The 24,555-nt window shown below is 42.4% G+C and overlaps 1 protein-coding gene across 1 annotated transcript in view; it reads right to left on the bottom strand.

The window, feature by feature from the left end:
- The window catches only part of MTMR10 (myotubularin related protein 10), a 44,577-nt gene that overhangs the window by 9,144 nt on the left and 10,878 nt on the right, over positions 1-24,555 (bottom strand). The window contains exons 3-11 of the mRNA XM_058666540.1: positions 23,119-23,255; positions 21,442-21,514; positions 20,848-20,990; positions 13,895-13,985; positions 7,531-7,711; positions 5,997-6,084; positions 5,827-5,915; positions 3,234-3,364; positions 2,149-2,218 (exon numbers count right to left, since the gene is read on the bottom strand). Coding sequence (XP_058522523.1) covers positions 2,149-2,218; positions 3,234-3,364; positions 5,827-5,915; positions 5,997-6,084; positions 7,531-7,711; positions 13,895-13,985; positions 20,848-20,990; positions 21,442-21,514; positions 23,119-23,255 — 1,003 coding nt within the window. The remainder of the gene's footprint in view (positions 1-2,148; positions 2,219-3,233; positions 3,365-5,826; positions 5,916-5,996; positions 6,085-7,530; positions 7,712-13,894; positions 13,986-20,847; positions 20,991-21,441; positions 21,515-23,118; positions 23,256-24,555) is intronic.

The following is a 24,555-nucleotide window of genomic DNA, read 5'->3' as shown; positions in this document are numbered from 1 at the left end:
AGTTCACTGTTCAGAACCAACAGTTGACAAATGCACCTGGTCACCCAAGAGTTTTAATTAACAGTACAAGACTGTTGTTTTTATACCCCCTAATATGGCTTCCATCCTGGAGCCCATGGACTAAGCAGCAATTTCAGGGCCGGCATTGTGTCACAGTGGGTTAAATCACAGCTTACACCAGCAATAGGTACCAGTTTGAGTCCCTGCTACTCAGCTTCCAATCCAGCTTCCTGCCGATGCACTCTGAGAGGTTGCTGAGGGTGGCCCAACAACTTGGGCCCTTACCATAACGTGGGAGACCAGGATGGAGTTCCTGGCTCCTGGAGTTGGCCCGCCACTTCTGTTGTTGTGGCCATTTGGGGACTGAACCAGCAAAAAAAAAGATTGACAAAAGATAGATGCTTCTCTCTATCACTATCACTCTTTCAAATAATGCATACACCTTTAAAAAAAGAAATAAGTTCAACTTTCAAGTATTATTTAAGAAATAGATTTCCATAAGGTCACAGTGATGGATCTGGCTGAACTGGAAAGCTTCTATAAAGGATTCTCAACGCCTTTAAAAACATCTTGTCCAAAGATGGACTCATAATGAAACTGTTAAATATATCTTGACAATAGGATAGTGGACTCTCTGCCACTGTCCATACTTACACTTAAATAGCTGAACTGTTTATGAAGGATTATGCTACTGTAATGATACAGACAAAATCAGTGTATGTGTGTTGGGTGGGTACAGATTTAGGGATGGAAATCCCAGAGCCTATGGAACCGTATCATCAAATAATAATAAAAAAAAAAGCATTTGTGACACAAGGAGGGTGGCAATGTGGGGGCGAGTGGTCGACATTATCAACATTAACACGAGTTTTGAAGAACCTGATTCCAATGCTCATGGAAGATTCTGAAGGGCAAGTAACCACAGGTGCGGCAGAAAAAGCAAGACATCTAGGATTCAACTGATATAGCACCATAAGACCATTTAACAGCTGTCGAGTCACTTCTTATGGGCAAACCAGGAAATGGCGTCTTGTGACAGAACCTCCTCCTGGGGAAGGTGCTGTGAGGGGCACTGAAAGTCAATAGAGGACCTCGACCGTCATCTAAACTCAGCTGTCACGGCAGTGGCGGGGCGTGACAGGATGACCTCCACGGGGAAACAAGTTCCAGCATGGTGAGTAGCACCACACCTACCAACAGCAGCGCACATTCCAGCAGTCCTCCGTCAAAGACCGTGTCCGTGGACGAAGCCCATGTCACCGCTGTCTTACTTTAAAGCATGGTCACAGCCACCTGTCTTCAGCAACTGCCTCGGGCAGTCAGCAGTTATGAGCACAGAGGCAAGACTCTACCAGCAGAATCAGAAGGACTCAAGGACCTGCTCGAGGCTCAGGGGTGTGTCAGCAGTTTTTAGCAAAATGGTATTTTTAAATTAAAGCAAGTATACTATTCTTCCACACATAATGCTACTGCATATTTCAGGCTACAGCAGAGCACAAACCTAACTTTTACATGCACCAGGAAACCCAAAAATCTGTTAAGACTTGTTCTATCATGATATTCACTTTACAGCAGTGGTCTGGAAGCCAACTTATAATTCCTTTGAGGTGTGTTTGCGCCGGAAATGAGGCAACTCCAATCTTTGCCTACATGCATTTGTATTCTCAGCCTTCAGGATTTCTTTGGTATTTATGTGATTCTTCAGAGTAAGTTTTGAGATCCTCCACGAACTCTTCTTAAAAAGGAAGGGGCTGTCTAACACAACATTCACGAAATGGCTAAACTGAGTAATTAGAGATGAGTGGCTTCCTGGGCACAGGGATGAGGATAGAGGATGCAACTGTGCAAGGGGCAAGCCGAGGACATCCTGCAGCGATGGGGCAGTTCCAGGCTGTGACAGACGCCTGTGATAACACCTGCACACACACGCACATGTGAAGCATGATTTAAAACAGTAAAATCTAAGACTTGTCAATGGCAGAAATACCAATTTCCTGGTTTTGATGCTCTACACCCACTACCTAAGCTGTTCCCACTGTGTAAGGGCAGGTGAGAAGTCCACGGATTTCTGCACTATTTATGTACCTCTTGTGAGTCTATCCTTATCTCAATATAAAAAGTTAAAGAAAAAAACAAAGTTGTACAAACCTGACATATTCTAACCACCGGGTACTTTCTAGTGAAGACAACCATTTCTCTTCCGTTTCTTCAAAAGGCTCTGTAATAAATATAGCAATTTTATATATGGCTACAGATGCAGGTGTATATAAATACAAACACATTTAGGCTTATAAAGCTTAATTTTAGATAAGTAACATCAGAGTGAAGACATAATACCACAGTTCCTAGTATTTAAAAGTTGGCTCTATGGAGCACGGATGTTCACAAGTGACACAGTACACAGCAAATGATTACACGTTACAACATCTAACATGGTAGAGCAAAGCACTCCCCAGGCCTCCATCTTGCTGCTTGCTCTCATGGGAATGGCAGTCTGCTCAACCTGGCCTCCTGCAAATGGGTGACTCCTTGCCTTCCTGGCTGGCCTGTGCCTTGATGATGGCCCTCCTGACCTGTGCGGACAGCTGCCCAAGCACCATGTCATCTCGCTCTTGCTACATCTCGTCCCTGCCCAACTGCCAGTGCTGCCACTTCATGCTCTGCTTCTGTGGCCCTGGGAGCTGACCACTACAAGAGGGAAAGCTTCCTCTGTCCAGCCCAGCAGACCCAGGCAAACTGCACCCAGACACGGGTCTTCTTACTCAATGCCTACGCAGGGCTGTCTCTCCTGACCCTCAGGTGAGCTGGGGGCTTCCTCAAGCAGGACTCACTTTTCCAAACATTTTACCCGGGGCACTGTGAGGCCCCCTGGTAACAGAAATGTTAGAAATGCAAGACTTGGTTCTCAAACCAAATCACTTACCTCAAAACACAACTACCTGCATTAAAACCTTAGGGAGTCTGTCTGGAAGATGACACAGCAAATGATTTCATAAAGGTATTCTAATATGCCTTTTGTGACTTCAAGAACAAAATAATAAGCAACTTAAATTTTATTTCCTAGGACATTCTCATACAATGAAACACGTACATATATCTCAATGAACCTCTCTTTAAATCTAGTATATTTCTATATCTTTCGGAAATATCACCTTTCCTGACAGGACTCATACAATTCTTCATCTTTCACACATTTTATAGACATATATATGAATTTTAAAAAGTGGAATTACCATTAACGCATAGTTGTTTTAGTTTAACAAATGCCGCCTGTATTTCTTGAATGTTTGGCAAGGTCTTATCCAAATCTGATTTGTAAACATCACTTCTCTGTGGGTGACTTTTAGTTATTGCATTACAAATCCTAATAAAGACAAAATCCTTTAGTCATTATTCATTCATTTGTTGTTAAGCACTTACTATAAGCCAAGATACTGTCCTACGAGATGGAGACAGAGATGAATAAGACAGGCCAAACCCAGGTCCTCCCAAAAGCTACACTCCCAGTGGTGAGCAGGTAAGTAACACAGAGGAAACGACGCCTGTGGCCAGTGCTCTGGAGGCCTCAGCCCAGGGTACTTGAGCTACTCTAGATGGCAAGGTCAGAGAAGGTACTTCTGAAAACCAAGTGCCCACGAATAAGGTGAAGATCTGGGGAAAGACTCGTAGGCAGCAGGAGTAAGACAGTGCCAAGGCGCTGCAGTGGAAACAAAATGGAGCTGCTGGAGAAACCCAGGGAAGGCCAGTGAGGCTGAACGACCCGCCTGAGGGTCAGAGGCAGGATAGCTAAGATAATCGGTCATGTGTGAAGAGCAGGGAAGCCGAAAACACAAAAGGAATTAAATTAATTCTTTGCCTGATAAATTAAATACCTAAACTGCCACTGGTTACAGGCTTTATACAGAACTCTGACGACTGTGCTGCACCTTCCCTTTGACAGCCACATTCCTAAGTGAGCATGTCCCAGTGTGCACGTCAGTGTAGAAAGCAGGACTTGGTGCATTACAGAACCATTAGTTTTCAACGTGATTGAGTGGAACTCTAACCACCCACAGAGAATATGGACTACTGTGGACTGTAGTGCCCTCCTTTCTGGAAAACCGAACAGAGTGTGGAGGCCACTTGGGGGTTTTCTGATTCAGCTCATGTAATCATATGTGGAAAATTACAAAGTCTGGTAGTCCGTATATGGACAGCAATGTTTTTAAGGTTCCCTGAGCCTACTTTCTAAGACCTGTTCACATGTTCCTCATTTGTTCAAGCTCTGAATCAATGTCGTAGGTACTTCCCAGGTGCTAACTATGCAACAGTAAAAAATCAGACAGAGTCCAAGAAGAAAGGCAAAGATCAAACTGCAACAGACACTCAACTGACTGAAATAAGTGTCATGAGGAAAAGTTAGAGACCTTTATAAGAGGCCTAATCTCAAGGAAGTAGAGAATGAGTCCCAGTGGGCAGGGGCGGCGGGTGCAGTAGATGAGCATGACAAGGCAGCCAAGGAGGAGAGGTGACAAGGCCAGAGAGCACGTAGGTGGCTGGAGTCCAGCAAGTGGAACACAGAAGCAGGAAGTGACAGCACCTTCAATATAATGGCAGAGGTGGAGCTAGCTGGAAGTAGGATTTCCAAGCTTTCTGAAAAATGATGTGAGGAAGACTGATGGAAGACTGGAGATGGGAAGGGAAACAAGGAGCACAAAGCTGACATCTTGGTCTGGGAGTGGGCTGGAGACGTTATGTGGCTGTAACCTTGATTTTGGTTTTGAACATAGAAAGTTCAAGGGGTCTTTGTGACTTCTATGGGGAATGTCAAATTTGACTGGAGAAATAAATGTACTGGTCATGAAAGCCACAGTCCTGTGTGAAACTGTTTAGGTAAGAAATACAGAACAGGAAGAGGGAATGGGCCTTAGGCAGATTCCAGGTGATGTCTGGAGAAAGGACAGGCCTACATGGGGCACAAAGTGCCAACAGGAACAAGGACTCCAGGAGAGGGGAGGACTGGCAGCTGAGGGTCCAGAGGGCAACCCTGGGAGTGGCCAACAGTGCTGCTCCTGCCAGGGCATCTAAGAGAGGTCACAGATGACCTCGGCTGCTGCTGCCACGCTTCCCTGTGGGGGATGCTCAAAACTACTTTCCTAGCTACTGTGACTCTGCAGACCTTAAAGACACACAAGAAACAATGAAGATGAGGAATGTGCGATTTGTCCTGAAGTGTGTCATCTGGGCATCATAGCATCATTCTTTCACTTTTCATCTACTTGAAAGGCAGAGGAACCCAGGAAAAGAGACAGATCCTACATCTGCTGTCTCAGTCCCCAACAACCAGGCTGGATCAAGACAAAGTCAGTAGACTAGAACCCCATCTGGGTCTCCCACTGGGTGGCAAGGGCCCAAGTACTAGGACCACCACCTGCTCCCTCCTGGTAGGTCGCATTAACAGAAGGCTGGGTTGGAAGCAGAGGTGCCAGGACCTGAAATCGCACCCAATGGGGTTGCAGGTGTTCCATGCAATGACTTAAGGCATTACACAATAACCCACTCCAGAAGTACGGAGGTATATTAAGGACACGTTACAGCAAGATGTCAGTAATATCAGATCCTCAAGTGTCTTTTAAGCCAAAAAGTTAAAACTACATTTAGTATAACTTAAATGTTAGCAAACATATTCACACTGTTTTCAAAATGGCAATTCTTATACAGAATATATGGTACCAATGAATAAGACTACATCATTTACCAAGTATTTAAAATAAGTAGAGACCTTACTGGACACTTATTTACAACAAGTACAGCTATCTAAAACAGCAAGGACCATATCTCAATCACCTCTGGTCAATCTTCCTTTGCTGCAGCACATCTCTGATGAGGGCCATTCGCACAAGGGCACTGCCATTGGAGTGACTCCAGCACCAGAGCTAGGAGAGAGGGAGAATCCTTACTTAGCTGGGTGGAAAAGGGAACACCAGTGTTACGGCAACCCAACAAGAAACACTTACTGGCATCCGTCTTCCAACAAAAGAATGAGAAAAGACCTTTAGATCTTGGTCTGCTAATGAACTTGGCACTACGAAGTATTCTGGAAGGCTGGAAGATAAAAAAAAGCAGGTCATACCTAAGAGTGATGGTGGCATCATGCACTCTGCAGGCTTGCCCTGTAACTAAGCACACGTACCCTCACTTAACATGCTTGCTGGACAGCCATTTGGGGGGAAGGAAGGGATACCGCTGATCCTCATGGGTGTCAAGGACCCAAGGACCATCATCTGTGCCTTCCAGAGTTTATGTTAGTAAGAAGATGGCATCTATCAGGAGCAGAACCAAGGCTTGAACCCGGGACACTCCAATTCAGGTTGCAGCATCCCTAGTGATGTCTTAACCTTTAGGTCAAATGTCCAGCCCATATTCTGCCTTCTATTTCAGGGTACTAATGAGCTGGTGACAAAAAAAAAGTTTGACAGAAAAATGACAGCACTAAGGCCTGGTACAGTACCTAGCTGCTGAAGTCCTTGCCTTGCACGCACTGGAATCCCATATGGGCACTGGTTCGTATCCCAGCTGTCCCACTTCCCACCCAGCTCCTCGCTTGTGGCCTGGGAAAGCAGTAGAAGATGGCTCAAATCCTTGGGACCCTGCACCCGCGTGGGAGACCTGGAAGGAGCTCCTGGCTCCTGGCTTCATATTGGCTCAGCTCTGGGCAATGCAGCCACTTATGGAGTGAATCAGCAGATGGAAAATCTTCCTCTCTGTTTCTCCTCATCTGCATATCTAACTTTTCAATTAAAAAAAAAAAACAAACGACAGAGCTGGAATATGATTAACAACAACCTTTAATGAAATAAGAGACCTGACCAGTGACCTGTTCTAAGAGCATTGTTTCCACAGCTACAACCTTTATATAAATTGGAACATTGTGTGGGCTGGTCAGGCTGACAGCCTAGAACACTGTCAGTCAGCATCATAATGAAGTAGCAACTGAACTGAAGGACAAACACACACAGAGCCAGCCCCAGACAGAAGCACAGAGCACCTCCTAAGGAAACATTCTTACCAAAAACATCCAATCTCACTGTGAACTTACTAGCATTTTGCAGGAAATACAGAAAACAAAGGAACATACAAAGGACTGCTGGGACAAAGCAGCATTTTCTGAACTATGGAGAACTCTAGGAAACAAATGAGTTAGCTCTGTCACACAAAAAATTTAATCAATTAAAAAAACTGCAAGATGACTGTGTTTGAAAAGGCCGGGGACAACCCAACCAAACGCAACCTTCAGACTTTGCTCGGGATCTGTCTTAACAAACCAACTGCACAAAACAGTTAACAAGATAAAGTACAAACAAGTACTGGCTAGATAATGACAGGAATCGTGATCAGTTTCTTCGATGGATATTTGCATTGTGTTTGTATTTTTTAAAAAAAAATCCTTATCTCTTAAAGCACACATTAAAACTTACTAAAAACAAAGATTTCACTAACTATACAGCTTGAGTTACCACTGACCCCTACCAGCGGGAAAGCTGTACTTACCACGTGGATATCATGTAACCCTCGTTAATAGAACAAACTCTCCAACCCGAAGCCCCAGTCCTCTTCATTTCTCTGTCCCAGTCGGAGTACGTTTCAAACAGCGGAGTTTTTGGGCTGCTGCCACCACCAGCTCCACTTCCGCCTCCTCCACTTCCAGAGGGTATTCCATTAATTTTATTTGCTGCAGAAAAAAGCATTATTACTACTCATTTGCTTGAGTTGCACTTCTTGCAGCATTCCCTGCCATGTTTCTGTGCTTCCTGTCGGGTGTGTACTTTGTAGTCTGTCCTCTTTGCTTCGTCCTCCAAACTTCTCCGGAGTCGTGATCTTCACCAGCTCTTTCCCCACACACACCTCTGTCCTCCTGTCCTCCACAGGGTCTGTCACTTTGAAGACCTTGATTGGATCATGCTGGGCTGCCCTAGCTAGTCTGCTGCACTTCTTTTACAGACCACTTTCCTTCCCAAATAATGCAGGATGCCTGCGGCCTGTGTTTCTTCTTCATTTATTTTCCCTTCAACTTTCAACAGTCTTCCATCACGCCCATTCTATGGAAGCTATATTCATCTCCCTTATCATGCTGCCCTACACTGTGGGGTAAATTCAAGTTGCTTGCTTGCTTTCTCTGTCTTTTCCCTGGAAGGATGAATGCTCCAACAATTCTCTGATCTCAACCTTTCCACTGCCTTTCATTGCTCTAATACTGACTTTTCATCTATCTGGCTCATCAGTAAATTCTTAGCTTCCTCTATCTACTCAGTTTTCCTTTGAGAAGCTCACAAGGTTCCTTCACTCAGTTTGAATGTTGTTCCCACATGGAGTTTCAACAGGTGGGGCTAGACTTCAAGCTCCTTAGCCAGCAGAGGGGAGCAGCTGTCTTCCAGGAATAGCCTGCAGCCTGGAGTGTGCTTGTAATGTGACTGCAGAGACACCAGCCCAACAGTTGATCAGCGTTATCCAGGCAATTTGGGACAACACCTGGAACAACCCATCCTGACCCTGAGTCTTCCTGCCACAGTCAACCAGGGCAAGTCTCCCCAGTGACATCCCTGACAGGATGTTCTAACCGGCCTCGAATCAGACAAAAGCTACAAGACACTTTTCCCTGAAATGATGCTTTTACAATGACAGTACGGGGTCCTAAAGCGCAGTCGTGTTCATTTCCCACCTGAATCAAACCAACTGAATGACTTCTTGTTGTCTTAAGGATTCCTCATTTACATGATCTGGCCTTAATTTTCCATAACTCCCAATTCTCACCCTCCTTTGTAACCACAAGATGTCCTTTATTGTCCCATGAATCTCCCATGTCCATTGCTACTGATTATTTATTAACTCATGGTACAATTATTTCCTGAGAACCCTCCAGGTGTCCAGGTCTGAGAGCAACATGGTAACATTTTATCTCTATACAGAAAGCACTAACGCAGGAGCACACTGGATGTCTGAGTGCGTAAGATGTGGAAGAAGAAACCCTTATCTCTTGCTGAGAGAGGAAGCTGGGGCATGGAGGGTTTTATGACTTGACCACATCTGAACAGAGTCCTAAAAAAAGAGTCAAAGTTTCCAGGTAGCTGGTCAGAGAACACAAAACATGGTGTAACTGTACAACATCAAGTAATTAAATTCAGTTAGAGCATTAAGGAGGCAAGAGATTGTGGGAGAGAGGTTGGATTAGCTGGGGCCTAGACTCTATGTCAGTGCTGCCCAAAAGAAAAGCTGCTAGTTCTACACGCCCATTTCAAGTTAAAGTTAAAGGAAAAAAAGCAGCAAAATTAAAACTTCAGTCCATCAGTTGCACTAGCCACATTTCAAGTCCTCAATAACCACTAGGCTAGCAGCTACCCTGCCAGGCAGCACAAGTGACATCAATGGACAGTGAGTGCTACTTCAGACTGTGAAAGGTCTTATGTAATTGTTTTTTTGCCCAGCATTGGAATTACTTAGTGTGAGGTCAGTGTTGTGGCACTGCAAGTTAAGCTCTTACTGGAACACTCGTTCAAGTCCCAGCCGCTCTGCTTCCTATCCAACTCCCTGCTAACACCTCTGGGAAAGCAGAAGACGCCCGAACACTAGGATCAAAAATAGAGCACTCATGTGGGAGGACCAGGCTCCTGGCTTCCACCTGGCCTAGCCCTAGATGTTTAGGGGAGTGAATAAGCAGATGCAAGATCTCTTTCTCCTTTGTGTCTCTCCCTCCTACTGTCACTCTGCCTTTCCAGTAAATAAAGTAAAGAAAGAAAGGTTACTCAGTGTTTCTGATTGTCACAGACTGCTTTAACATTAAGATGCTAATTCATATGTCCTGCATACGCTTCATAGGTGAATGCATGGGCAGTCATCGCTCTAGAACACAAGACCTGCCGTGAGTCTTCAAGTAACCCCCAGTGTCTACAGAGCATGAAGAGCACCAACACAGAGAACTCTGCTGGTTCACCACAAGGTTTAGCTACAGGGAGAAAGCCCCACAAGATCAGCTCAGTAAATACAGAAAAACATTTTACAGAGTCCAACACCTGTTTGTGATTTCACCAAAAACAAAAACAAAAAAGCAACCCGGAAAAAAAGTTAGCCAATTTGGAATAAAAAGGAAAGGGAATTTTTCTAAGTTGATACAGTGTATTTAAAAAAAAATATGCAGCACATGGCACCTCCCTTAAAAGCAGAAACAGAAATGATGTGGTAACATGACTGTTGTTCAACACTGTTCCAAATGTTCCAGCTGCAGCACACAGGAGCACAGAAGCGTATGAAGAACATATCCACACGTTCAGTTGAGGTATACAAATAGACTGGCAACAAATCCCTAGTTCAAAATCTAACACTGTTCTGCGTTGCAGACTTTATTAAGCGGGGCTGAGAATGTGCTACTTGAATTATGAAACTGCTTCTCTGTGATTCAGTTTGTAAGTGGAATCCTAGACTTCAGGTTAGTTTAGATAGATGCCAGTAAATTGACCCAATTAATGTTCAGAATGGCCCTAGGCAACAGGAAACATAAGAAAAGTCGTCCTGGCCAGGTGGGTGCCTAGCACTCATCCCACACCAAGTCCCAGCTGCAGCTCCCGACTCCAGCTGCTCTGCCAGAACAAACCCTTGGAGGCAGCAGGTCACAGCACGAGTGATTGCCTCCTGCCCCTCACAGTGGAGCCTAGGCTGAGTTTCCACTCCCAGCTCAGCATGGCCAACCCTGGCTGTTGAGCATTTGGGGAGTGAATCAACGCATGGGAGTTTGAGTGAGCATGTGCTCTCTCAAAGTTAAAATAAAATAGTGGTAACCATACAAAACCAGACTATCCTAGTAGCGGCAGCACAGACCTCAGAAGTGAAAAATAGAGAGCTATGATCATTAATGGGCTCAAATGAGAAAGTGGTTCTAAAAGGGGAAATTCTGATTGTGTGTGCCAACACAGTTCCGCTGCTAAAGGCCCAAATGATTCTGATGCCTGTGGCTGCTTATGAATCCTAATATTCAAGAAAAAAGACAAATCACAATGCTTTGTAACTACACTGGGAGTGGTAAGAGTGGATAATGAACAAATGTAAAGTTCCTACAACAATTCAAATGTATTATGTATTTTTTTAAAAATAAGATTTCATGGAAAATCCAATGCCAAGATTTTTATTAATCTAACTGATAAAATCTAAAAATAATTTTCCACTGGAACACGTTTTTCTGTGAACCCACATTAAAACCTCGGATCTCATCTCAGCAGTTGTCAGCAGATCCATGCGGAGCTGGAGCTGCTGAACTAGACCTGCAGACAATGTCAGCTGGTTTTCAATTCTTTAGTCCAGAAACATAATCTGACACCTTATTAATTTTATAAGAGGCATCTCTACTTCTAAAAGTCTGTGTCTAAGAATGGCTGGATCAAGGAAAGCCGAGTTCTCATGGGTTCTTTTCAGAATGAAACACGGCTCTGGGCTGGGCTCGTGCTCCTGGGTGCCCGTGGGCAGCGGGTTCTGAGCGAAGCCTGAGGGCCCTGCCATCCTCCCGTACTTGAGGACACCCACAGGAGCACGTGGATGACTGTCCTGTGACACTAGACATGAGGGAACCACCTTGCCACGTCTAAGGCCAGCCAAAGGATTGCTTTCTTCAGTGACTGCAGGGGTCATCTTCTAATTTTAGATGTGGAAATGGCATTGTCACCTACCTGCCTGCAAAAAGGACTTCTTTTATCCAGTCAATGAATCAACGTGTCATCCAGAAGTTCAAGAGAGGATTATTGGGCATCTTTCACTCACAATTTAATGAATTCTGACTGCAGTGTGTGGAACTCTCAGGCTTCTTTTGATCTTAAAGCTGCAGTTTATGCTTCTGTAACAGCATGGAAGGATATTAAAGGATGTTATCCTATGAAGAAGCTTCACAAAACCTTGGCCAGTGTTATGTTTATGAAGTACTTGTCAAAGGGGCAGGTGTCTGAAGGATCTAGTATAAAAAGCAACTACTGAATGCTTTAGGCCCTAATAATTAAACTGTACCAATAAACTATACAAGAGGAAACAGGACTGCCTGATAGAAAACCCCGCAGCAGAGGAGCTGTTACAGGTCAATCAACTCTTGGCAGTAATATGAATCGAAGATGCCCACATGGGATGAAAAAAAATGTGAAAAGCAATTTAAAGCAGGCATCAGGTTGCCAACTGCATAGCAAAGTTTATTGTATTTACTTAGTCCGAGTCATTACATTATTGCAGAAGTCATGGCTCTATACATCGGACCAGTCTTTTCTACCAGAAAAATAGAAGCATGAAAAAAACATGGTCTGGTTCAAAAACAAGTTTAGGTGGGAACTGAAGACCGTCTCCTTCAGCTCTTAACCCTCTTAGCACCATTCCCCTGCAACTCTGGGTAAGGCTCTAAGATACCTGGTGATCCTCCTTCTGCAGCCTGATGACAACCAGGGAACACTGACCTGCCAGCGCAGGATCTAGACCACTTGAAGATAGTAAGTGAATTTACTTTATATTAAAAAATAAATTTAAAAAAACAAATGCATTACTCAGGTCTAAGTTACAATTAGTGTACATTTTGATAAGAAAAATTGATAATACTAGTTATCCAGCTTCTAAATCGTACTACAGAAGTCTTTCTGGAAAGCACTGTAATATTCCACATCTTTTATAATGCTGATATCTTTTAAAACAATAAAACTGTACTTACACCATATATTGTGTATGAAAATTACATTTTAATGCATTTGCAAACCAGCAATGTTTTTATTTTGCAGGCTATTTATCATAAGGTTCAAGGTAACAAAATATAAAAGTGCAGTACAATTACTAGTAGTCTGTAAGATCCAGAATGTGCTGGAATGAACAAAGTCTTTCATCATACAATAGACTGCTTTATTTTCTTCCTCAAACCAATAAAGAACATGTGCTCCAATCTAGCCAATGTGCATCTAACAGGAGACACAGCCTTTTTGTTTTCCTCTTTTTAGAAGAATCTGAAAAAATAGTTTATTAAAGTCTGTCTGTATACAAACAGAAAGCACAGATGTATATGAACGCTCCTTGGTGACATCACAGCTGCCCGATGGTGCAAATTACCGTACCTGCACAAAACCATGTAATTTGGATAATTTGGATAGATGCTCACCTTTCTCCGCTCTTACTCAGAAATATTAAGTATTTTGGGTATCTTAACAAAGTCTGCTATAAATTTTTAATTGTTTCAGCTTTTGTATGAACTCACACCTTGATAGAAAAGAAAATGCTTCTGAACCATTTTTTAATTTTCTGCCAGCATTCTAAGATTATTTTAGCCTGTGCTATCAATTAAAATGGGCTAGGGATATATGCTTCATCATAACAGACAACTCAGCAACTAGAGGTAAAATATTTGACATGATTTTTATAAGCCCACATCTATAGGTTCTTCCTGATCACTTTTCAAGAAATAGCCTGGGGTCTGGCACAGCGGGAAAATCCTCTGCCTGTGGTGCTGGCTTCCTACGTGGGCTTCCCCCTCTGTTCTACCTCCACTCTCTGCTAACGCACCTGGGAAAGCAGCAGAAAAAGGATCAAGTGCCAGGGTCTCTGAACCATGTGGCAGACCCAGGAGAAGCTCCGGGCTTCAGCCTAGCTCAGCCCTGGTTGTTGAGCCATCTGGGGAAGGAACCAGCAGATAGAAGCTCTCTCCCTTTCTGAGTAACTCTGACTTTCAAATAAATAAATAAATCTTAAAGAAAGACTCTGACGATGATCAGTTCTTTTAGTGTACACTGTTTACTTATCTAAGAGTTAGGAAACTATCCATTAAAGCTTCATGTACTTCGAGGCTTCTGATAAACATAAGAATAAAATTTATACATGTAAAATTAGTTACAATATTTAATATGTTCATATTTACCTGAATTGTGGTATTTTTTCCCAACATATTCAAATGCAAAGAGTAGCTGAAGGTCTGTTGGCTGGGAATAATGAGCTATTGCAAGGCATACCTAGGAAAAATTCTACATTTAGAATTTGATTTTAACACACTTGGTTAAATGAAATGTACAACAAGGCCTTGGTCCCTGGGCGCATCTTGGAGCAGTGACTGTGGGTACTAGCTACATGTTTTTCTGTTCACCTAAAGGCGAAAGCATTCCTTACAGCCAAGTTTCTCACTCACTGCTATGCCCTCAGGAAACTACCAAATGCTCCAGTCAGCACATGGTAAGTAGTTAGTATGCATTGGGTAAGCTGATTTTTAATTGGAAAGTAATTATATTTCAATAAACAGAACTGGAAAGTCAAAGAAACATCCTCCAAAAGGGCAGTGAGAACATATCCACTCAAAACAAACAAAAAGAAAATTAAAAAAAAAAAAAGCCAACAACTTCATTTTTGGTGGGTTAGAAAGGCATGAATCAAAAAGTCTAATAGAAAAACAACCACACACACAAAAATAAATAAAATAAAAAGAGCAAGAAACCCAAAAACACATGGTATATCAGAGTTATATCAGAAAGGCTTGGTGAAGCTCCAACGGTGTGAGGCTACAGGCTGTGATGGACAGACCAGGGGAGACTCTTGCTAGGTAACCAGAGTGAAGCCAATCCCACTCTCAACCTGCTTCTCAGTACAATGACGATACCTGTGTTTGGTAGATAACCTTTATACGTGCTTGGTCTGAAGAGGAGCTCGTGTGAGGGAACTGAGTTACTGACTGCTACTGCACAGAATGAAGCCTACAGACCCGATCCAGACTGTGACAGAAAAGGCTCTTAAAATGAGTAGAGAAGAAAAATTTAAGGTAGTTTCAAGAAGAAGACAGCAAAACTTAAATACGGTTAAGTATCATTTAGAAAGAAAGCATTAAGTCAGACAACATACTTTGGACGGTGAGTAAGAAAAGCGTGGGCATTAGCCGTGTCAAAGTTGTGGTGTTTCAAGTGAGATGATGCAAATTCCATTAACCAGCAAATATGTGTCAGTTCGTTATTAACTACACCTCATCAGAGCTTCTATGGAACAAATGTTTCTTGTCTTGCTAAATTATAACAAGTAAACAAGGACGTGAGGTTGATCACTACTTTTACCTCAAATAATGTCCCAAATTCTCAGTATCCTGAGAAACTTCTATAAGGGTCCCACATAGAAAAGTAAGGAGATAGCTCTCCATATTGCCATTCTTACTCTATCCAACATGCTCCTTGAAGTGCTTCTTAAAGGAGCAAAGCTACTGAAATCTGTGCATTGAGAGTCCTCTCTTGCTATTCCTTTGGTACCACAGTTAGTTTATAAATTAAATAAACTTTATTTATAAATTAAATAAGCTTTGTTGTACTTTCATCCATACATTTTTCACACTTGTCCCATTTCATTATACTGTCATTGTCATATCCTTAAGTCATATTTATCTTACAACACCTCGGCGGAATTCCCTACATTATGGAAATACACAGTACTTCAGAATTGACTTTGAAAGATGTAATTATGAATAATTTTGTTCTCTGTAGCCTGCTATGTTTCACAGATACCTACACAATAAATTAAATACCCTTAATCTTGACTCATGATAAAACTGGTTTTCCTTACCAGTCCCTGTTCTTTCCATGCTGACTCGGAAGTCTGTGGTCAGAAAGCAACATGTCTGAACACATTCTGTCTGCTGCAGCTCAGCCATCTCCTCTGTCACCCTCTTTGCTAGGGAAATCCTTCCCCTCTTGTCTAAGCTTGCTGAGAACTGCAAACTCTGTTCAACACCACTGCCTCCACAAGCCTTCCTTGGCTGAGCAACTGTCAGAGTATAATTCCAGAAACCCTCCTGTCATCTCCGAATGATGACGATTTCAGCATAAAGTGTCTACATTTTTGTGCTTATGTAGCTGTACTTCCAGCAAGTGTGGATTACAAGTAGGACAAAGGTGGTTGTCATACTTTGACCCTCAAGTTCAGTTACATAGGAGATGCCACATTTCTTCCTTGCTCATCAAACACTACTGAGCACCTACCATGATCAAAGCTTCAAGGAAGTAGGGAATTAAGCAAATTCCTGTTCCCATTAAGCTTACATTCTACTGGAGAAGGCAGATACTGAATAAGATAAATAAGAAAAAAAAAAAAGGAAATCAGGTAATGACAAGTGCAGCAGGAAGAAAACAAAAACAGCAAGGAAGGGCAATATGAAATGTGACAGTAAAAAAAGAAGGGAGAATACAAACTCAGAGATGGGACCAAGAGAGAGCGCCCTGCAGACCTGAGACAAGCTCTGAAGACGCCGGCATTTCATGGCCTTCTGTCAGTCATTCTGAGGGTGCTCTGTGTCTAACAGGGGCTGTTCTGCAAACCTACCAGGTCACAAAGTGAGCACTCGGTCATTCAAGTGCTCCAGCTAAGTTAACCTAACACATCCTCTAAGACAACCGAAAGCAGTCACAGGTCATGTTTACATAAACAAAATTCACGGATCATTGTTTGGACAACTTTTTCTGAAGTCACAAAGCAAAAACTACAATAAAACAAAGCTTACCTGCAAGACAAAACCCGACAACACATCCTATTCTAAAAAGCCCCTACAAGCAGCACAGCAGCTCACTGGGTGGGAGATAGAGGAGAATGTGTAAAATTACTGTGAAACTGGGACTCAGTGTAATTGCTCCAGCCTGCGGGGGCGGGGACACAAGTTGGAGTAAAGGTACGGATGTTCAGAGGTCAATTCCAAGTAGACACAGTATTTCATAAAGCCTAAGTGAGGGGCATCTTTGGCTTTACAAAGACACAAAAACCGAGTGTCTTACAAGGATTACATTCCTGTTGTTACATCGAACACTGAGAAAGTGTTCTTTCTGAACTTTTTAAAATGAACTATTAAGGACTCAGTGCGACAGCCTAGTGGCTAAAATCCTCACCTTGCACGCACTGGGATCCCATATGGGTGCCAGTTCTAATCCCCGCAGATCCACTTTCCATTCAGCTCCTTGTTTGTGGCCTGGGGAAGTAGTTGAGTACAGCCCAAGGCCTTGGGACCCTGTGCCCATGTGGGAGATCCAGAAGAAGCTTCTGGCTCCTGGCTTTGGATCAGCTCAGCTCCAGCTGTTGCAGCTGCATGGGGAATGAACCATTGGATGGAAGATCTTCCTCTCTGTCTCTCCTCTTCTCTGTATATCTGTCTTAAAAAAGGACTATTTAAAAAAACTTGTCAGATTTCTTGCTTTCCTCTGTAAGATTCACTTTTTCAGTTATTTAAGCATTAAATCTTTTTAGAAAAACTATATTTAAAAAATGCCTTTGCAATAGGTGCCCTAACTATCATAAGAAATAAAAAGAATATTTTACTGGAGAAAAAAAATCAAAATACTGTATAAAGGAGGAATTTTTGGACAAGGCAGGTACTTGTATCTGGACAGAGCCAGAAGCACTTACAAGTGCATGGCTTCGGGGCTCGGCGGCGTGGCCTAGTGGCTAAGGTCCTCGCCTTGATCCCATATGGCTGCTGGTTCTAATCCCGGCAGCTCCACTTCCTCTCTGTCTCTCCTCCTCTCTGTATATCTGACTTTGTAATAAAAATAAAATAAATCTTAAAAAACAAAACAAAAAAACAAGTGCATTGCTTCTCCGCTAAGACCACATGACAGTGAAGGTAGAGAGGTGTGGGTAGAGGGGACACGCCAATCCCAACAAGCCCTATCCCATTTGCAAACAAAGCCAGTTTCCTTCATTTCTATGGTTAGAAAACTAAAAATTCAGTTAAAATATTCAAGACAAAAATGACAGTTCAGGAAAAAGGCAACAGGCTCTTGCATCAGATGAACCGCTCACTCCTAGAAAGTGCACTTGAATAAGTGGTGGTTCATAACCAAGTGATTTGAGAAAACAGTTGGAGACAAAGCATGTACATTCTACTTACCAGCATGTAGGACATGTGCGCGTGTGTGGCATTAAAAATGGATTTTTTTAAATTTCTTAAATTTTTACCCTTTACCCAAAGGAAAGGGTGGCTCAAGGCTGCCATGAGGTCAGATGTCCAGTTTGACATCAACATAGTCCTTCCTCCTTTACATCAACTCTTCCCCAAAACTGTTATTTTCCCATGATGATCCAAGGATAAGAGGATGAATATGAATATAGCTGCAGAAAGATCTAATATTGACATCAACTAAATACTCAGGTTTCAGAGCAGTATTTAACAAGTATGAACCAATTCAGTATTTTGAGATACTTCCTATTTCAAACAAAATTCAAAATGCTTTCAGTATTTCAAAAAATAACCACTCACTCATCAGAATAGTCAAACATACATCTGGTCATCTTTAGACAACTTATTAAAACAAAGAACTTTTCCAGAGAAAACTCAGAAACTATCCAACGTTTCCAGGAGGTAAAAATGAGCTCTAACTTTCCAACAGTTACCTAATTTTAGATGAGAAATTTTACTTGAAATAGAAGAGCATGCCAGTGTTTGTTTCCAGCTCAGAAAGCCAACCAATTTTGGTGTTCACACCAAACCAAACCTCTATGAGAAAACAAGTGAACCACAATAACTTATGTTCCAATTGCCTCTGCTGTTCCTGCATTCCCCGCCCTATGACTAGACAGAAGACACACTCGGTTTTCAGACTGTAAGACCTGCGACAGGGCACCAGCTGGGCAGCTCGTGCGGCGGTTCAGAGAGGGCCTCCATCATTCCCTGGCATACACCAAGCAAGTGATCCCCTGAAATTTTCAGAAAACGTTTTATATTCTGTTCACTTTGCAACCAATCATTTGTGTGGGAACTTCTTTTTCTGCTACTTGGCTGAGGTTTGTCACTACTTTATCTTCTCAACTAGACCTAAAGCCCGGGAAACAAACTGCATCTTATCCTTTCTTCTGTCTTGTGAAACCGAGCATTACTTTCTCACACATAAAAAATGACCCAGTCACTCTTTTGTGGCTCTGTAACTAAGCCAAACAACTATGATTCCTACTTACTGAGATAGTGTCATCTAGGGCAGGTGACTGGCCTAATGGGTTAACATGTCAGTAGGGATACCCACACCTAACAGAGTGCCTGGGTTCAAGTCCCAACTCTTCTTGATTCCAATTTCCTGCTACTGTATACTCTTGGACAAAGCAGGAGATAACTCAAACAATGAAGTCCCTGAAACTTATATCAGTGTCCTGGCTCCCAGCTTCAGCTTGGCTCAGGTCTGATCTCTGTGGACATGTTGGGGAGTTGAACCAGGAAATAAGAGATCTCTATCCAAAAGAAAAAAAAAAGTGTTTATCTGAAAAAATACAGTAAGGGAGTGAAAGGAGTGATTTAAACTTCCTGAAAGAATACTGAGCCTAGTGGAATAAATCGCTTACTCAAAGATACCTTGCACTAACTGTTTACAAGATCTATGGAGATGCTATATATTTTAAGTTAGAATTTTCACAGGCAAGCTTTTGACACTTTGATCAATTATAGATTTGAGAAAGTAACTTGGCTAAGGTTTTAACACAGCATACTACTTAATTCTAAAGTATTTCTGTATCAGCAGAGGCACAGCAAACCAATCAAAAGCCCGTATCACAATATTAGAATCAAATAGGTGAATCAAGGGCCCACTAGTTGCCTAGTGAACTGTCAATGGTAGTGTGCCAAGAGATGGTTATTTAGATGCTATTCAAGAATTTTTAGCCTTAGAGCCCGTGGACATACCAATGGACAGTCCCACTGTCACGTATTTTCAGATATCCACCTCATGTTGACTTTCTATGGAGAAACTATTGCTTCTATTTGCAACTGTTAGAATCACTTTCTCCTTGAAGCAGATGAAGACCACTGCCTTAGGATCTTTTAGACATGCCTTTTTGAGATCACACGTAATTTTATCACAGTTATGACAAACGAATGTCACCACTGCTTGGCAGTGCAAAGGCTGCCTCAGTTCTGAGCAGAAGTGACTCCTAGCCCACTGCTGCTGTATTCCCAGCACCTGAGAGCCGACCTGTGGGGAATGCTTCACTGCTCACTGCATTTGCTGCATCACAGACAAAACAGAGAGGCCTAGGGCTACAAGCTTCACCCTGTTGGCAGAGCCAGAGCAGACAACCAAACAAGTGGACACTTCTGCCCTTGCATTTTACTCCATGGGCAGCTAACGAACATCCCCTGGAAGGAAAGGGGAAAAAGCCAAGAAAAGTTCCTAGCTTGGAGCAGGTGCTGTGGCACAACACTTCAAGCCCCCACCTCCCTGGGACACCCACATCCCGCATTACAGTGCAAGTCTGAGTCCTGGCTACTCCACTCTAGCTCTCTGGTAACAGGCCTGGGATGCAGTGAACAACGGCCCAGATACTGAAGGTGCTGCCACCCCTGTGGGGCAGATGCACATGGAGTTCCTGTCTGGTTTTTCCTGCCCAACCTCAGCTGCTGCTGCCAAGCGGTCAAAAAACCAGAGGATACTCTTCATCCTTAAAGCACCAACAAACACAAGTCCTCTCCTATAACTTAACATGAGCTTAGTCAGGCTCTCAGCTGCTTCATTTTGTGATAATGAATTAGAAATGTTACCAAATCCCAATTATAGCGTATCTTCAACTTTTCAACCAAGAATGACATGGGTTAGGAATGGTCTTAATGTAAAAGAAATGTGCATTTCCACAGGTTAATCTGTAATATTTTAGGAGTTGATAAGAAAATTATATAAAGTGCTTTAAAGCAGCTGTAAATTAATACAAAAAAGCAGCTGCTAAAATACTTTGCTTCAGCTTTATTTAAGAGGATGGATGATAACTTCTATATCCTCACCAACACTGAACAATGGAGAAATGAAAATTTCAACATACCAAAAAAGCTGGTGAATATAATAAAGAATGCAGAAATTGATAAAATTTAACAATATTTACCTTTTTGGCACTTTCAGGACCTGATTCATCAAAGCGAAATCTGACAATTCTGAAATCTTTACAATAAATAATTAACTCTGTAGGATTAAATTTCAGTTTCTGATTAGGCCCGAGTACTTTCTGCTTCCTTTTGTGGTCATTTACTAAAAGAAAAAAGATAGGAAAATATGTAAAAAAAAATGTTTTTGTTACACTTTGTACGCTTGAAAAATTCTCAGTGAAAATAATTAGAAGGGCACCCACCACTCAAAAACTCCTTCTCCGCAGACTTCACATTTATCTATAACTTATGTACTTTGGGTAGTCCATTTTAACTCTTTGCTTTTGAAGATATTTTACAACATACAGTTTGTATACAATCACCACAACCGAGATATAGTTAACGACTAAATTTTAATTACGAGAACAAAATTTATACACTATTAAAAGCTACACATTTTGTATCTCCATTTAAAAATAACATTCTTTATTTCTTTCTAATATTGATGGAACTCAAAAAATAACAGCATCAGTTAACCTACTAGAAATAAAATTTCAACTCAAGCATTTAAGCGATATGACTCTTTAAGGAAAAATTCCAAGCATACAGCATACCTGTTACAATTTGTTCAATACACGTTAAAGGGACATCATGTTCTCCAAGAAGGAGGTTTCTGTAATGGAATTTCTGAAATAAAAAAGTTCACATTAATTCTTTTCTCAATAACCTCACAATGGTGAAACGAACTTCAGTTTAGGTGTGAAGGGAAACTGTAGCAGCTATATCTACAAAGCACAGCAAGCTTTTTCGCGTGTAGCTAGCTAGGATTTTCCTGGGGACAGAACACCTTAGAGCACACTGCAGGAGTAAAGCACAGTCAGAGAAAGAAGGCAGTCACGGCCAGGCTCTCCTCACTCCTACACGAAAAGGTGAAGTCACATGTACAAGCATACCGCAGTATAGTTCCAACAGCCAAGCACTTCACAGGCAAACATCCGCATGTCTGGTGCTGGAGAAGCTGGCCATAAACTAGCCAAGACAAAGGGGCTCCAGCAATTCCCATTTTAATACGGAAAACCATGCCTGATTTTCATAATAGAGATTTTAGAGTAGAAAGTATCTTTTCAGAGCAGACCACCCTCCAGAAAAAAATCTTACAAAAAAAGCTGTTGACAAACTGTAACTCATTTTCCCCTGCTAACAACAAACATTTTATATTCATTTTCAAACTAAGAACACAGCTGACAGACACCATCCCTGCTGGCAGCATGGAGTTGGTCCACGCTATTGGTGGTACTAGAGTCAAGCTCTTCCAGGTATAGGATCCTCATTTACACTGAGGGTTTTGGGATTATAAATCATAGTGATTCATAATGATACATAAGGAAAAACCCAAGTCTACATCCAAATAAGTCAGTATCTTTATCTTTGCAATGTCTCTGAACACCTCAAATTTAGTTATGACTACAGAAGAATATAACACATAAACAACAAACACATAAATGAATGAGTACATGAAAAATATGCACAGTGAGATTATTCATTTATTAGGGTTAATATGCAAGTATTTCATGAGTGAACAATGACTATGATACACAGAGATCTCAGAGACAGATACATGTGACACAAATCAAAATTCATTTTCATTTATTTATGTATTTATTTGAAAAGCACAGCAACAGAGCTGGAGAGTGAGTGACAGACACAAGGAGAGAGATCTTCCATCTGCTGATTCACTCCTCAAATGGCCACAATCACCAGGGAGGGGCCAGGCCAAAGAGACAGCTTCATCTGGGTCTCTGGCAAGGGTGGGCCCTCTGCTGCTGCTTTCCCAGGCCCTCAGCAGGGAGCTGGGGTGCAGGTGGAGCAGCTGGGACTCACACAGGCACGCAATGGACGCTGGCACTGCAGGAAGCAGCTTGACCTGTTACGCCACAATCCTGACCCCAGTTAAAAGACCATTAAATTTAAAAATTAAAATTTGACTTCTGGGAACAGAACAATTAATTTTTAAAAGTGAAAAAATAAAAATAAAACAGGATATGTTTGTTTTTATAAAGTAGTGCGATCACAGAGCACAAACACAGCAAGGCGTTTCTTTAAACGAATTAATTCTATTGCTTATCAAAGTCCCAACATTCTTCTAAAACTCTTGAGTTTTAGTGCATTCGCAACATTATATTCGTCAGAGAGTTTTACTATAATCTTCCCACAGTGACTTATTAAATAGAATAACATGTACTACTGAAGAGTCACGCACCTTGATTAATTAGTGTACAAACAAAACATACCTGCAAAGGCATTGGGTCGTCCGTAATAAAGGAGATTTTGAAGTTAGTGCAAACCAGCTTTCCCCACAAATCATATTGACTTGTGTCTGATGCAATACATTTTCTCACAAAATTGACTTCATTTACAACAATTTCTCCTTAAAGAAGGAAAAAAAGCATAAGTTATAGCTACACCATAAGGTAGCAACAGTCACCATGCAACCTAGAAGGAATATTTCAGGAAACAATGACGAGAAAAGGTAACTTTCACAGGCTGCTTACCAACGCTCTCAACAAGAACAGCCTCCACAGGGCACTCCTGCCCACTTTGAAGGCGTGTAAATTGAGGTGAGGAGAAGCTGGGGGCCTACACTGGTGCAGTCACGGAAGGCTGAGCCTGTTCTTTCTCTGGACTAGCGCCTCTTGTTATATATCTGCCAAAGAAACTCTGGAGAAGCCATAAGCTACATGCTTTCCTTCAAGTGCTCTGACGGAACACTGGTGCTTTGCTAACACATGACCTGCTCTCTCAAACCAGTGTCTGAGAATCAAAGTGAAAGACAGAGTTCAGTATTACTTTAAAATGCATTTACACAGGGTCCATAGTGAGTCAAGCACCTGGCTGTGGCATGGCATCCCACATGAGCACCAGCTGAAGCCCCACCTGCTCCACTTCCTATCCAGCTGCCTGGTAATGTGCCTGGGAAAGCAGCAGCAGATGACCCCAGTCTGTGAGCCCCTGCACCTATGTGGGAAGCCTGAAAGAAGCTCTGGGCTCCTGGCTTTGGACAGGCCCCACTCTGGCCATGACAGTCATTTGAGGAGTGAGCCAGTAGGTGGAAGATCTCTCTCTGTCTCTGTTTCTCTAACTCTTTCAACTAAAAACAAACCTTTTTTAAAAGCTATATTACATAGGGCCCTGCATGCTAGCCTAATGGCTGAAGTCCTTGCCTTGCATGCACCGGGATCCCATATGGGTGCCAGCTTGTATCCCAGATGCTTCACTTCCCATCCAGCTCCTTGCTTGTGGCCTAGGAAAGCAGTAGAGGACAGCCCAAAGCCTTGAGACTCTGCATCCGCATGGGAGACATGGAAGAAGCTCGTGGATTCAGACTGACTCAGCTCTGGCCTTTGTGGCCACTTGCGGAATGAACCAGTGGAGGGAGGATCTTTCTGTCTGTGTATCTCATTCTCTCTGTATATCTGACTTTCCAATAAAAATAAAATAAATTAAAACAAACAAAAAAACCCTCAACCATACTTGAGCACTGGCTTGAGTGTATCACCTTGCCTCTGACCCAGTTTCCTGCCAATGAGCTTAGGAAGGCAGTAGAACACGGCCTAGGTGCTTGGGACCCTGCCAACCGTGTGGCAGAGCTCAGTGGAGTTTCTAGCTCCTGATTTTAGTCTGGTACAGAGTTGGCTTTGTGGCCATTTGGGGAGTGAATCAACAGATGG

This window comes from Ochotona princeps, chromosome 6, assembly GCF_030435755.1.
Source record: "Ochotona princeps isolate mOchPri1 chromosome 6, mOchPri1.hap1, whole genome shotgun sequence".
Lineage (NCBI taxonomy): Eukaryota > Metazoa > Chordata > Mammalia > Lagomorpha > Ochotonidae > Ochotona > Ochotona princeps.
This window is presented reverse-complemented; position numbering and strand designations above follow the sequence as displayed.